The 16,450-nt window shown below is 40.1% G+C and overlaps 1 protein-coding gene across 7 annotated transcripts in view; it reads left to right on the top strand.

The window, feature by feature from the left end:
- Positions 1-16,450, top strand: part of LOC131104841 (plexin-A2-like) — a 178,669-nt gene that overhangs the window by 109,705 nt on the left and 52,514 nt on the right. For 3 of the 7 annotated variants that reach the window (XM_058052404.1, XM_058052405.1, XM_058052406.1), the window contains exons 7-11: positions 796-958; positions 9,709-9,805; positions 14,280-14,394; positions 15,518-15,718; positions 16,200-16,296. In XM_058052404.1, the coding sequence (XP_057908387.1) occupies positions 796-958; positions 9,709-9,805; positions 14,280-14,394; positions 15,518-15,718; positions 16,200-16,296 (673 nt within the window). Of the gene's footprint in view, positions 1-795; positions 959-9,708; positions 9,806-10,881; positions 11,567-14,279; positions 14,395-15,517; positions 15,719-16,199; positions 16,297-16,450 lie in introns of those variants that run through there. The other 4 variants (XM_058052407.1, XM_058052408.1, XM_058052409.1 and 1 more) reach the window with 4 other exon arrangements.

The raw sequence follows: 16,450 nt of genomic DNA, 5'->3' as shown, positions 1-16,450 counted from the left end.
GATATCTTTTGTATTTGTATGCTGATACCAGGCCGATAATTATTGTTAACAACAAGCTGCTTTTCTCCCTTCGACCGTCCCGTTTGCCTCGAGGCCTCGCGGCGACGCAACTTAACCTCAACGACGTTCCAATCCCATGTGGTCGTCAAGATCATGTCGCTAACGAGGTAAGGCGGGGACACGCGGCGTCTCTTGAAAGGCCGACAGTTAAGCTGCTCGGCTGCCTGGCGGGTCCCAGCAGCCCGCCAGTGTTTAGTTCACAGGCAGATGAAAAACACAAAGAGAAACTTCAAACAGCGCCTTGGCCCAAATAGAAGCGCCGTAAAAGCACCAAGACGACAGCGAAATGACACGCCGATAATTATCCACGGCCTCTCGTGGCGAGAGTGCACGATGGCACGACGCACGCCTGCGGCGTTTATTTATAAACATAAATATATATTGGCTTATTTATAGGCAGCAGCTGAGCACGGCAGTGTGGCGGTGTCGCCAGCTCTCCTGAGAACGACATCAAACGCCAGCATCTGCATATGTGCAAATGCTGGCGTTTTAGCATACATAATGTACAGCGTACAGTAGGCGCTGCCCCATGGAAAACCTCGGAGCGCCACTTTCTGGAATGACGATGACTTTCCTGCATGGCCCTGGCTAGCTTTTACAAGTATCTCTAGCGGCACATGCACTGTAGATGCTAGCCGTCTAGCAATTGATTGTATTGATGAACAATTTCAAAGGAGAAAATATAATTTATTATGTGAATGAAAAAAGACAACACCTCTTTTGTTCCATGTGCAGCTGCTGGTGAAGGTCAGCGACGTTCCGGACCTTTCAGCGGGAATTACCTGCTCCTTTGGAAACTTGACGGAGGTGGACGGCCAGGTGAACGGCAATCAGATACTGTGCGTGTCCCCCGCCGCCAAGGACGTCCCCCTCATCCCGACCGACCAAGGTACTGCAGGTACACGCGTACACCTCTACTAAATAGCGCTCAGTTTTTTTTTACATTTAAAAAAAAAATATATATATATACGTATATATATATATATATATATATATATATATATATATATATATATATATATATATATATATATATATATATATATATATATATATATATAGGGTGCATCAAAAAACACAATTATGAATTTTGATATGGTTGGGTACTAAAAGTGTTCCAATATATGTAGACACAACACATACAAAATATTTTTCCAATACATGATTATTTAGGGGTGCCACCATACATCTGTTTTTGTGGAATAAAGTGGTGAACAGTTCAATGGTCGCCATGGCGATTTGAGGTCAGCAAAGACTGCAGCTCAAGAACTCTCAGGTGATTGTTGTGTTTTCGTTGGTATTTAAACTCCTATTACATATTACTACCAAATTTGAGGTTTTGTCTTTGTAATTTGAATGATTTGTAGTCATATTTATAGGTATTTAGTGCTCATTGCCTCTACTGTAGCTAACATTAGCTCGCTACAGTTAGCTAATAGCTGAGCAAGCCTAACATCAACAACAGTAATATAGAGTACACAGTATTGCTGATGCCTCATATTTATTGAGAGTAGTACTGTAGTCCTACATAATGTGATATACACTATACACATTATTTTAGGCACTGTGCAGCACAACCCACCAGCTCTCCTAAGATGCTGCCCTCAACAACTAGTTTCTTTCAGACTAGCAGTCGCAGCTTGGTCTTTGGTCTGGGCCCCCTTTGATAACACTATAGAAAATGATGCTGTATACAAGTTCATTGTACTCAACATTTCCAGGTCAACGTTTCGGCAATTAGACTAGAAATTGCACATTTTCCGAAATTTTACAAAAGTTTATGTGTGAGGTGGCACCCCTAAATCTCAATGGATTTCCTCAAAACTTTGCAAAAGACATTTTTATGAAAAAAATGGAATGCCAGCCAAATTGATATTATGAATTAAAAATTTCCCATCCAAATTTGATGCACCCTATATATATATATATATATATATATATATATATACGTATATATATATATACGTATGTATATATATGTATGTATATATATTCATTCAATCACCTACTCATTTTTTGGAAATAGGAAACATTTTCAAATTCAAAGTAATTGGTAGCTTATTTAGTCAAAATGTCAAAAAAAAGTTCCATGAATTGACAGAAAATAGAATAACTGAGTAGTCATTGAAGCTCATTACAGCTTTTTAATTACTTAATTACAAATGTATTAATTATTTAATTACAAATTTATTAATTACTTGATTACAAATGCATTAATTACTTAATAAAAATGTATTAATTACTTAATTACAAATTTATTAATACTTAATTACAAATGTAAAAAATGAATTCAATAACATAGTTGGCATATTTTTTATTAAATGTTTTAAAATACACAAATAAAAGTGATTAATGGTCAATGAAGTAGTTTATTTTTTAAACCAAAAAATGTCAAATTTAAAGGAGTTATAATAGAAAGAATTGTAGCTCGCATCGTTTGAATGTAAAGAAAAATGTAAATTTTAATCAAATTGTTTGATTTTTAATAAACTTTGAATAAATTGGCAGCTTTTCCAGTCATCAATAAAATATTGAAATGTTCAATAAATTAACAGTCAATCAAATCGTTTCTTGCTTGACGCTGCAACTCCACCTTATTGCTATGAAGAAGTCAGGGTAGGTGGGTTATTCTGGTCTTTCCTGGTTTGCACCATCCCTTCTCCAGTCCCCTCCCCCCCCCACACACACACAGCATCATCATCTTCAGAGCTCCCCGCTGATCTGGCATCAGTTTGGTCGCAGAGAGCTGTGCCCAACGCGAGGCCCGGCCGTATTAGCGTGTGATGGAGGATCAGACGGGAGCAGGCCTGAGTCCGATTCCTCGGCTGAGCACATTAGAAGCATGGGGTTGTTTGCGGAGCCAAAGGTGCTAACATGACGGGGAAGTTAATGTGGGGTATTAGCGTTCTGGCACTGAGAGACGGGCTCCTGGTGAGAAATGTATGATGTGCTATTGAAACACCAGGAAGCACATTTGCTAACGGGGCACGCCGTTCCTCCACGCCAGCATATTAAAGTGTATTATGGATGATTTATACACTCAATATAAGGATACTGCCTCGTGCTCATTTATTTGGGACCCCGTTAACCTTGAAACTGGGGCCATCGTAGAAGCTTAAAATGACCTTTTAACATGCTTAAGTCTCATACGTGTGCGTAGTGAGGTTTCCCACTTATAATACAAATAAAAGCATGTAACTATGTACAGACACATCAGTGTCGAGGGAACAGGAAGTTGTCACCCACTTCGCTTTTATAGGTGCTATGGCAACTAATAGAGTTAGTCATGAATTTATTTACAGATGTAATGGGACACACACCTTCCAAAAAGTCCAACATTTGTATGCTCAAACTACAGAGTATTTCCCCAAAGGTCTTGGGGATCATCCAGATGATTTCGGATAAAATTGAGACCAGCCTCCATGTTCTTTTTGTCCAGCAGTGGTTTTGGTCTTTTGGACTTGGGACGTTTTTGTCTTTCTTATGGGGGAGTCATGAACTGAGGCAAGTGAGGCCTGCAGTTCTCTGGGTGTTGTTGTGGGGTCTTTTGTGGCCTCTTGGATGAGTCGTCGCCAGCCCCTCCGATACCGATCCCGATAATCCATGAGTGAAATGGGCCGATACCAATAGAGATGACATACGTACATGCAGTATAAATGTTGACTACTTGACTAGGTACTCCTAGCTAGATTCGGACTCACCAAAGCTACTTTTACCAAATGAAAATGGCAAAGAGCTAAAAATTTTTGTAACATTAATATTCCTAGCTTAGTTCAAGCCGTGCAGCTTTTTGTACCCTTGTTTTTGTGACATTGATGCACTCTGGCCGTATGGGCAATGCACGACCAACTTGCTCGTGGCCAAAAGACGACATACCAAATATCTGAACGTACGAAGGCTGCACTAACTATACAAGTGCACGCCGTAGACTGACCGTAGGAGCACATAGGACCGGTAGTGACCTAAACTTTGGTGTTTGGCCATTTCCTGTTCTACGGTTATCGTCACACCGATCAAAGAAAGTGCATAACCCGCTTGAATGAATGAATCATTAAAATGCACACGAAGAAAAGTCTCACAGGATTTCCTCCACTTTTGAGGCACAACGTCGTCTTACCTCCAAACGTTTTGGGTGGGCACACATGAATAGCAATACAATTATTTGAATAGTGAACCTTCCCGTTGGATTTGTCCTCATTGTCATGGCAGTGGGTGACATTCATTACATCGATTTGCACACCTAGCTAGCACCATGAACGCTAACAGCTGTTGTTGGACCATCAAGTGTGTGTTGTGGGCGAGGCGAGATGGCCAAACATGCTGAATAATAGATGGTGTGTGTGTGTGTGTTTGTGTGTTTTGGGTGAGAGATGAGGGGAGGGGGTGTGATGCTAATCCTCCATCCTGCGAGTAAATGACAGCTCTGTTGGCCCAGAACTCCCCGAGGAATGAGGCATCGGGGCCTCTAATATGAATGTTCTCCCCCAGGTAAATGTCATCCACACCCCCACAATCTTCTATTAAGACATCCATCTTGCCGGCTCAGGCAGACGCCAGTGTGGAGAAGGGAAATGTAGAAGGGGATGATGGAGCTACATCAGGGCCAAAAGTTTTGTACTTGAGAAAATAGGGATTTGAAGCTGAAAATTCAAAATACTGTAATTTCCGATGTATAAGATGCACCAGTGTTTAAGCAGCACCCAGATGACTACGTATGTATAACCTGAAGGCGCATATGTCTACATCATAAAAACACATATTTATTTGACAGGTGCGGAAATGGCAGGTCATTCATACCTCAGGGTGGCACCTTAGATAGAAGGCTAAAATCATCACGCAGCACCTTAGCACCCCAAGACAGCTAAGAAATATACAATTATATCCCATAATGCATTTATTCCCAGCAGAGCAGGTCGTTGGCCAAAGGCTGTGGGGGAGGCCAGAGAGGAGCTCATGGGCACCCTCTGCTGGCCTGGCAGGAGTTGTCACCAGATTAGAACAGAAATTAGCCGCAGGGTTGAAAGTTTAGGAAACAGTCTACGCTTCATTCATATATATATACTATATGTCTTGGACATAGTACATAGTGTAGGTGGTGCTTATATATATATATACTATATATACTATATGTCTTAAATGGACATAGTACATTGTGTAAGTGGTGCTTATGTATATATACTATATGTCTTAAATGGACATAGTACATTGTGTAAGTGGCGCTGATGTATATATACTATATGTATATACTATATGTCTTAAATGGACATAGTAGTACATAGTGTAAGTGGTGCTTATGTATATATACTATATATACTATATGTCTTAAATGGACATAGTACATAGTGTAAGTGGTGCTTATGTATATATACTATATGTCTTAAATGGACATAGTACATTGTGTAAGTGGTGCTTATGTATATATACTATATATACTATATGTCTTAAATGGACATAGTACATAGTGTAAGTGGTGCTTATGTATATATACTATATATACTATATGTCTTAAATGGACATAGTACATAGTGTAAGTGGTGGTTCCTAACTAATACTGGCTTCAGGTACAAAACCAAGCTGTGCAAAAACAAATCTGTAAAGGGTAGAAAACATGCATGAATATTTAATATGGTCCAAAAGGTTTACGGGTAAACAAGTTTTGATAATTCCCACTTCAGATCAATATGGCAATAAAGATCATTCTAGGATTCATTCATATTTCTGTTCAATGATTCAATAGCATTTCAACCAGATGACATAGCATCCATTATACATAATACATGTTCTACTACTAGTTAGCATCCAGTTTAGAACCATTAAAGATACTGTACAATAAAACGACACAAAAAAATAGATGCACAAAAATGTATTCAGGTGAAACTTAGTGGTTTTACTTGGAATCATAACTCAACTCATTAATGAATGTTGTTTATTTCATATTTTTTCCCCACTTTTTTATGAAATATGTGTTCTTTAGATTTTTGGGGAAAGTACATTTTGACTTGTCCACGACCCACCCCGAGGGAATGTCACTAAGTCACTCAGTAGCAAAGCTGAAGTCATGTTTCATTTTTGTGTACACTTTTATTGAAGACATTTTTATATTGATTTATTCCTTCATTTACGTATTTATTTTATGTGGGTTTTTAATTACACATATTCATGAACACAAATAGCCATCAGCAGCATATGACTTTTCATTTAGTTTCTCCCTCTCTCTCGGAAACCCACCCAGAATGGATCCGCCACCCACTTTAGGCTCTGAAAACACACTCAAAAAAAAAATGTTTAGCCTCAACAAAAAAAATCAACGCAACAGTTTCCATTAGTCTTTCTTAGTTATGACAACTTAATTTGAAATTGCTTTGAACCAACAAACAATATTGCATTGCACGAAATAGCTTTTCCTCTTCACTCAAAGCTTATTTTAAGTAATGCTTACTTAATAATTGTTGTCATAGGGACGAGTTTTTACGTTCGTAACTCAAAAAAACATGTTGAGTCAACTGACTTCATCATTTTATTCAAAGTAGTTTAATTTGTTGTCTACTTAATTATAATAACAATGCACACAGCTTTTAAAGTAGCAGTAACTTAATATATATATATATATATATATATATATATATATATATATATATGTATATACTTAATTTTTTCTTTTTAGTATTTTTTGTACTTTCAAGAAAGACAGTTCAACCACTGCTTTTGTGCAATTAGCTGCATATTTTTATTTTGAACGCGAGCGTTGCAAAAAGAAAGTAAGAAAACAATCTTACATTTGCTCCTCTGTGACAAAAGTTTGTAATTCTTATGTATGTTTGTGTGAGCAGCTCAAAATAACCACATACAAAGTCTTCATAGATATATAACAGCAAAAGACAACTCGTCCAATGTTATGGCAAGAGACAAACTGCAAAAGAATGAAAGCTGGCAAGTGAAGGAAAGAGTTTCTGACCTGACACCTTGCTGAGCTTCACGGGAGTGATTTCTTGATAAATGGGATCTCAGGCTACCCCATGTTTTAAATGAACAAAAACAGTGCTGGTGAATGCATGGCAGACGTTCCCCACCATGGCCATGACGCAACCTGTAGTGTCTTAGCAACCCAGTTTGTGTAGAAGTTTCAAATCTACAAAGTTTGCACTCACAACCCATATTTCAAAACAATGACACATTTAACAAATGTAAATCTGATTAAAGTACAGTATTACATCATTGCATTTACATGATGATAAATTTCCACCTCCAGATTTAAACAGGTAGACAAGATAAAGAATGTACTTACTACTTTGATTCCTCTCAGAACATCAGACCACCATTTGGGGGAAAGTCCAGCTGCACATGTGAATGAACAAAATATATATTTTTTTCTGGAAAAAATGTGTCTGTGGCACTTGGGTAACAGTTGCTGTAGGTAGCAGTTACACGGCTAAACTAGCTCAGGGGAAGAATACAACTAACATGTGGTAACAGTGCTATACAAGCTAGCAGTCACATGTTTAAACAAGCTAAGTTTGACTTATCTCAATGAAAGTCTACTGTGACTAATTTAAAGCCATCACTTCAGTAGAACAATTAGAAATACATTTTACTCACCATGAAATGTTGTTTCAGTCTCCTGCACTGTCTTGTCTTGTAGGAGATGGAACTTAAAATGGAAAGGTTAATGTTGAGAAAAATTATGTTACCAAGCTAATTTTATTAAGTCATGGCAACTTGAATTTTGTTTTAAGCTTACCAACAATAAAATTTGAGTGTATATGACATGCTAAATTAAGTTCATGTAATAGCCAACATTATTATTTGAACATAACTTAAAAAAATAAAGTTAGCAACTTGGAAAGTTTATCTAAATCAATTAATTACATTTTTTACATTGCACTTATGTATTAAATCAAGTGGTGTCAAAAGATACTCTGAATTATTTTTTTGAGTGCAAGGCCAGCACAAACCATGTTCTGCATCGGCACTTGCGGACTGTCATCGGTTGTTTTTCCAAAACGAAAAGATACATTCCCGTCTGGACTCGGTTGTTGTGGTGTCAACATACCCTAAATTGACGAGGCCGGCCTCGGAACGAAAGAATGGCCGCACAACTCAAGGTTGGGTTGTTTTCCAGTGCGGAGAAGGAACGTACTTGAAACCGGAGCCTGATTCCCAACAGGTGCTGAGGAGAGAACAGGGCATCGTGGGTCACGCAAGCCTCCTACACATTGGATGTCATCGCAAATGCAGGCTGCTCCGCGCGCGCACACACACACACACACACACATCATGCCGTATTTATGGAGTGTGTATTCCCGTGTTGATAGATGAGAGGCTGTTTTACTGAGAACAGACAAGCTGCCAGAACGCTGCTCGGCTGAATGCATGAACACAAAATTACATTTGAGTACTGTTTTTTTTTTTTTACATCTTGTTGCTGCATCTATATTACAAATAATACAGAGCATGGCATGAGCTTTGCCGGTGTATTATTGTTCCACGCGCACCGTAATGTCCTCGTTGATTGGTGAGAAGTATTTTGCTGGTGCTGTCGTTGAGCCCAGATGCCCATGACAGACATAAGGTGACATCTGTAAAGCTGACTCATCTCATCAAATTATAGCATTCACCAGACGGCACGCAAAAATGCCACCTAGAGGCTGGAAGCAGCGTAGGAACACGTTTTGAGTTGTTGTTGTTTTTTTAATATTCATCACCCTTACACTCCTAGTACCCAATATATAAAATAAGACATATCTGGCATAGAAAACATGTTTACCACCTTCTAAATACAACATTTGCTATTATTAGAGCCCTCTAGACATGCAATAACACCCCTGTAGTTACCTTAACACTCCTATTACCCGATATAGTAAGCATAGTAAGACAAAATAAGACCTACCAGGGATAGGAAACCTGCTTACGACTTACTAAATACAGTTATTAACATTATTAGCGCCCTCTAGACATTAAATAACACCCCTATAGTTACCATGAGGCTCCTATTTCCCAATACAGTAGACATGGTAAGACAAAATAAGACATATCAGGCATAGAACACCTGTTTAGTACCGCCTAAATACATTTTTAAACATCATCAGAGCCCTCTATACATGAAATAACACCCCTACAATTACCTTGAGACTCGTATTACCGAATATAGTACACATAATAAGAGATAATAAGACCTATCAGGGATAGGAAACCTGTTTACAACCTACTAAATACAGTTATTAAAATGACATTATTAGAGCACTCTCAATAACACCCCATAGTCATTTTGAGACTCCTATTATCCAATATAGTAGACATTCATCCATCCATCTGTTTTTTATGCCACTTATCCTCACTAGGGTCGCAGGGGTATGCTGGAGCCTATCCCAACTGTCTTTTGTCTGTTTGTGGACTGGTGGCCAGCCAATCACAGGGCACATATAGACAAACAACCATTCCCACATTCATACCTATGGACAATTTGGAGTGGCCAATGAAGCTAACATGTTTTTGGAATGGGGAGGAAGAAAAACACAGAGAAACACCCAAGCCCCCCACACACACACACACAGGGAAAACATGCAAACTTCACACAGAGATGTCCAAGTGGGAAATCGATCCCGGGTCTCTTGGCTGTGTCATCACGTCTTTCTGTCTCCTCTCCTTCAGATTGGTCGGGCGTGGAGCTGAGGCTCAATTCCAAGGAGACGGGTCAGATGCTCATCAGCACCGAGGTCAGGTTTTACAACTGCAGCGTCCATCAGCTGTGAGTACCTTTATCTTAGCTTATCTTTAGCTTATTTTAGCTTAGTTTATCTTATCTTAGCTTATCTTATCTTATCTTTGCTTCAATTATCTTAGTTTAGCTTATGTTAGTTTATCTTAGTCTAGTTTGTCTAATCCTACCACTCTATCTCCCACATTCTCAGCTCTTGTTGCAATTTTACATGTATTTATTTTTAAAAGTATGGTTTTGTTCTTTTTATCTAGAAAAAATAGGATTTAAAAATTGCAATATTATAACTGGCCAATATATAACTTTCTCTTATTATTGACAATGTGTCTTTTAACATAGACACATTTGTCTCAATGTTAAAATTGTGATTTTATTCATTCAACTGGATGCTTTTTTGCTTCAGAAAATTTGTTTCTTTTACAGTAATTACTTTTTGTTGTAATTTTGACATAAATTACATTTTAAAAACATAATTTTAATCCTACAATTTGAAAAAATTGGGATTTTATTATTTTTTCTTTTTCTTTATTATTTATTAATATTCTTTATTATTTTTTCTTATTATTTATTTATATTTTCTGGAATTATTATTCACTCTCTCATCTTCTGGTCTCCAATTGTCCCATTTATGTCTCTATGGAACAATTGAACATGTATTGTTATTTGCTATAATTGTGGGTTTATTCATTCAATTCCAAGCATTTTTGCCACAGAAAAATATTACTTATTTTTTTTGGTCAACATTGAGTTTCTTGACTATTGTTGCAATGTTGAAATGTATTTATTTTACAACTTAAACTCTCATTGAAGGGTCTGAAGTGTTTGCATATAGAGACCTGATTAAAGGCCCGTGTAAAAATGGCTAGAATGGACCTTTGGCACATTTGGACCTTAATGAGGTTTAAAGTAGAGCCACAATATGCAAAAGCAAGAAGGGGCTGTGAAAAAGCCATTTATTGAAAACAATTCAGGTGAATGGGCTCTTTATCAGCTCATCAAAACATTACAAAACAACTGCAAAGCAGAACAGAATATGTCAGAATATGAGTAGGACTCAGTGATGAGTAGTTCCAGCGTTCTTATTCCTTGGCCATGCTTGATGCCAGTGTTTCCAGGAGGCTATTGGGAACATTGGTCCAAGTGGTGAAGATGGCTTTGCCAAGGGCATCAACTGTCTGGAACTGATGGCCATTTCTATAAACTTCCTTGCCATCCATCCCCAAATGTTCTCTATGGGATTAAATCAGGGGAAGATGCAGGATGGTCCAAAAGAGTGATGTTCTTCTGCATGAAGTCCTTGGTCAAGCCAACATTGCGAACTGCAGCATCGTCCTGTTGAAGAACCCAGCTGTTACCACCCAGACCAGGGCCCTCGCTCATGAGGGATGCCCTCCACAACATCCGCACGTCACCGGCCATTGTTTGATGACCCTGCACCACCTGAAGCTCTGGTGTTCCACCGAATGAAAAAGGACCCCTCATCATGATGAAAACATGATAGAAAACATCAGGTGGATCTCCTTGTCATGCCAGGAATGTTGGAAGCCATCTGGACCGTCAAGGTTCCATTTCTTCTCATCGGAGAATCCAACTTGTTTCCACCTTTCAAAGTCCCATGCTTGATGCACCCTGACAAAGTCTAAACGGGCGGTTCTATGGCCTACAAGGAGACCAGGTCTTTGAGTTTGTCTTTTGTTTTTAAAAGCCAGATGGCGTCTGAAGATTTATTTAGGTCCAAAACTGCCCTATGTCTTGTTCGGATCGTTCGGCACATATGTCATTTTTGTTCCGTAGTGCTCAGGATCTTTCCAAAAAATGTAGAATGACTGTCTTACTGCGCCCGCCCTCCTTGCTTATGCAGAAATAAATGAACATGTTTTATCCACATTATTTGTGGCGGTGCAATTTTACGAATGAATGTATGGTAAACCAGTCCAAATCTGCATTTGTTGTACATTTCACACATTTTTTCTGATAATATTCATGCTCTTTGTATTGGCTCTGTGGCTTGCATGGCTCGACTGTTGTGCTGTATTGAGCGTCAAAGCAGAAATTGAACGTATCATTAAAGCGAGAGCGGCCATGCGAGCGTGTACACACCAATCCATAATCACATTGCAGCGTTTGTGTGGCGAAACAATGTCTCTCATGCAGAATCAAAGGAAGATCACATCCAGCTCATGCGCTCATACGCTCATACGCTCATACGCTCATAGCTCTACGCCCTATAGCTGGCTGTATCTTTGTACGCCATACAGAAAAGCAATTACCAGCCCTCACATCAGCTCCCCTCATCAACACTGACACACACGGAGAAGGCCACGCACCGCCTCTCACACTATCCGATGCCAACTCGCGCACATTGTGTTAGCCCGGGGGGGTGGGGGGTTTAGTCGGCCTTATTATTTAGCATCCGTGTGCCCAGCCAGAGATCCCTCCTTTTGCTTTTTGCACCCATGAATATTTCACATGGCGGGAGAGCAGAGAGTGTAGTTGTTAAAAACAATACCGCAACATTCCACAGTCACTTGTGCCTGCGTGTGCGTGGTAGCACATAGTGCCTTATAGTAAAGGTAGTATTTTTCACCCATAAATGTGTGCAGGAGGAGCAGTGCGGAGCTGTTATGTACTTGATCCACGTTTGACATGTACAGTGGAGCTCTACACCAACGTAATTGATGGCATACGTGGCATGCTAACATTGCATTCCCACTCAACAGCAGCATCACGCTAGGTTAGCTTATTGGCCAATGATGGCCAAACCTACAGCTCCTATACATCTGGAGCTGACTGACACTTCTGGACTTTGTTGTGTGTAGTGAAGCCTGCCTTCTTACCACGCTGTCCTGCGTCAAGTGGGTGGCGTAGGAGTCTAAGATTTCTTAGGTGTTGTGGGGTATTCTTCTGGTAAAGGATTATATTAGAAATGTACGATTCGCATTTTTATGATGATATTGGCCTGATAATTATCGGACATCCCTAAATATAACAAGCATAGAACATCTATTTAGACTTCCTAAATATGTTTTTTAACATTATTAGGGCCTTGTGGACATGAAATAGCACCCCTATAGTCACTTTTACACTCCTATTACCCATATAGCAGACATAATAACTGAAAATAAGACCTATCAGGCATAGAACACCTGTTTACAACCTGCAGTTGTTAACATTATTAGAGCCATATTTTTGGTAAAGGATTATAATAGTGTATGTAGTAAATTGAAGCTATATTGTTTTATGGGAGTCAAATGGGGCAAAATAGGTCCTAGGGGTGAAAAGTGTGTGCATATACGTACTCTTAGAGTATGCAAATACACTTTGCAACAGAGGGGATCAATTAATTTAAAACATAATAATACAAAAAACAAATGGTAATGGTTTGATTTCATTTGAACATGCATCAGATTACAATTGAGTGCATCCCATAATCAGTTCACAGTTCCACATGTCCAAAAGGAGTAGGAAGAAGCAAAGCTTATTAAATCCTACCCCTCCATCTGGTACTTTTACAATCAGTAACTGTTACATGTACGGTGATATGACCATCAAATGACATAATGGGTACCATAGTAACTGTCAATATAGTGATATGTATAGCACATCATGACTGGTTGAAGACTCTTCATCCTTGTATTTAGCAAACATCAACTGTTTGTATTGTTTCTTGAATTGGCTCATCGTTTTGCATTGTTTGAGGTCCTTACTCAATCCATTCCATAGTTTGATTCCACATACTGAAATGCTATGGCTTTTTAACGTAGTCCTAGCATATAAGTGTTTCAAATGTAGTTCTTCCCTGAGATCATATTTCTCTGTAGGCGGCATTATGAATTATCCTTACTGACCTTTTTTGCAGTACATTTAGTGAGTGAAGATTGCTTTTATAGTTATTAGCCCATATTCCACACATACACATACAATTATAATGTTTATAAAAATGTGCAGCAAAGCCTTTTTATAGAGCTGAATGAGGTGTAAAAGGTGTAATAGAATAATAAGGCTTAACAAATTATACAACAAAATGAAATGTTAAAATATTAAAATGAATTAATTAAATATATTAAAGTAAAAAATAAACATTTTTCAATATATAAATAATATATATTTAGCTACTCATCTGATCTTGGAATCATTTACATGATGTGATGCTCAACAAAACCCCCCCGCCCCTTCCCCAGTTCTAATGGTAATGGGCCAAGCTGTGCCAGTGTCGTATTTGTTCCCATTACTTGTCTACTGTTTTTCATCACGATGGTGCTGCCAAATATGACACCCCCCCAGCCGCACTTGACGGGACGTCCTTTACTTGTCATAAAAAGCAGCATAAAGATGCAAGCAGGGAGGACTTGGCCCTGAAGCTATCAGGTCCTGAGCCAAGAACCAGGACAGGACAGCAGGGGTCCACTTGGGATCATTTCCTCTCTGATGTCACGGCCAATTTTCTGCCACTCTCACCCCCCCCCCTCTGTGTGTGTGTGTGTTTCTGTGTGTGTCCACGCAGGTGTCTGTCATGTGTGAACAGCGCCTTCCGCTGCCACTGGTGCAAGTACCGCAACTTATGCACCCACGACCCCTCCAGCTGTTCCTTCCAGGAGGGAAGAGTCAACGCCTCAGAGGTTGGTAGTCAAACACATACACGTACACCGTTTCCATGCCAACACACTACGTAGCCCACACTACGACACCCATCCAAGATCTTCTTTTCGGAAAATGGAACTATCCGTATTCAGACCCCAACCCGTATTCTTACCCTGAGCCTCCATCCCAACACTAACAAAAGTGATCCTCTTAACTTCCACACCAACCCGATCCAAAACCCTAATGACGGCTATAATGCAAAGCCTAACCCTAGCTTAGCCTTAGCTCTAACCCTAGCCTGAGCTTTAACCCTAACCTTAATCGTAGCCCCATCCTTAACGCTAGACCTAGACTTAGGTCTAACAATAGCCCAATGCATTTTATTCATGTAGCACATTTTATAAACACAGTTTCCAAAGTGCTCCACAAACCCTAACCTTAACCCTATCCTTAGCGCTAGCCCTAGCCTTAAATCCAGCCTTACCCCTAACCCTAGCCCTAGCCTTAAATCCAGCCCTAGCTCTAACCCTAGTCTAACCCTAGCCCTAGCCTTCGATCTAACCCTAAACTTAGCACTAGCCCTAGCCTTAAATCAAGCCCTAACCCTAGCCCTAGCCCTAGCCCTAGACCTAGCCCTAGCCTTAGTTCTAAACCCCAAACATACAAAAAGATATTCATTCATTCATTCATTCATTTTCTACCGCTTATCCTCACGAGGGTGGTGGGGGTGCTGGAGCCTATCCCAACTGTCTTAGGGCAAGAGGCGGGGTTACACAAAGATACACATAAAAACATGTCCCAAAGTGTACTCTGTAGAAGGACATCCATTATCATTTGAGTCTAAAAATAGTTGTTTGTTGTTTATCCACATTCTTTCTCCAGCCAAAAACAATGGTGGTCTACAGTGTTATTGTTTATAATACTTTGAGTGGTATGTACCGTAGAGTATATAGTATATACCAGTCATATGAGCAACATGTAGCGCCTTCATCAGATGCTCGTTAGTGCTAAAGTGTCAGACATTAATTGGAGAGCTTTTATTCCTCGTCTGTTGTTCTCCCCAAACGAAGCCTCTGCCCATCCATCACTCAGCATGGTAGCGACCCGCTCCACCAACAAAAGCCTGGTTGGCACCGACGCCCTTTTGTCTCCGTCCCGCAGGACTGTCCCCAGCTGGTGCGCTCCGAGGAGATCCTGATCCCGGTGGGGGAAGTGAAGCCCATCACGCTGAAAGCCAAGAACCTGCCACAGCCCCAGTCGGGCCAGCGGGGCTACGAGTGCATCCTTCACATCCAGGGGGTCAGCCACCGGGTCACCGCCCTACGCTTCAACAGCTCCAGTGTGCAGTGCCAGAACAGCTCGGTAGGACACCCCCCACCGGCCTCCTTTATTTACTTTGCTGAAGCAATTGGCTTTTCATGCATTTGTGTGGTATAGATTAAACAAAGATCATCTACATAACACAAGTGTTCATTAAAAAGCATCGTTAGTGATCAGCACGGCGAGTGGAACACGCATAGGGTCGCTGTTCATCTCCAGTCAGCAAAACACAGCCATTTTGTCACAGTGTGTTCCAGTAGAGTGTGTCATTCCGCAGTGTGCTTTTCCCTCCCTCAATCACACACACTCCACCGCTGTATTACATTCCCAGCAGGACCCGAACCATACACATTTCACTCCGTGCCTTTTCCCGCTCTCTTATTCCAACCAACTTGGAAGTAAGGGCGAAGCGGGACAGAGCGTCTGGCCAGCTGTCCTATTTCTGGCTGTGATGATGCAAGTTTGGGTCATCACAGAAGGACGCACCAGCGCTGGGCTAACGTTTCAAACGTCCTTTTTCCAGTATTTGTACGAGGGCATGAAGATCAGCGAGCTGCCCGTGGATTTCTCCGTGGTTTGGAACGGCAACTTCATTATCGACAACCCGGAGAACATTCAGGGTGAGTGGAGGCCGGGAGGGATGTTAACCCGGCTGCCGATTTTTCTTACATTTATTTCAAATATTGGGGATGCTTTGGGCCATTTTGGAGACTTTTTGGACTCGAAAAAAAATACATAGTATATTTTTTCCCATCTTTACCACTGGTCTCAAAT

The sequence above is a fragment of the Doryrhamphus excisus genome, chromosome 16, assembly GCF_030265055.1.
Source record: "Doryrhamphus excisus isolate RoL2022-K1 chromosome 16, RoL_Dexc_1.0, whole genome shotgun sequence".
Classification (NCBI taxonomy): domain Eukaryota; kingdom Metazoa; phylum Chordata; class Actinopteri; order Syngnathiformes; family Syngnathidae; genus Doryrhamphus; species Doryrhamphus excisus.
Note: the sequence above shows the minus strand (reverse complement) of the source record. Positions and strands in the feature narration are given on the sequence as shown.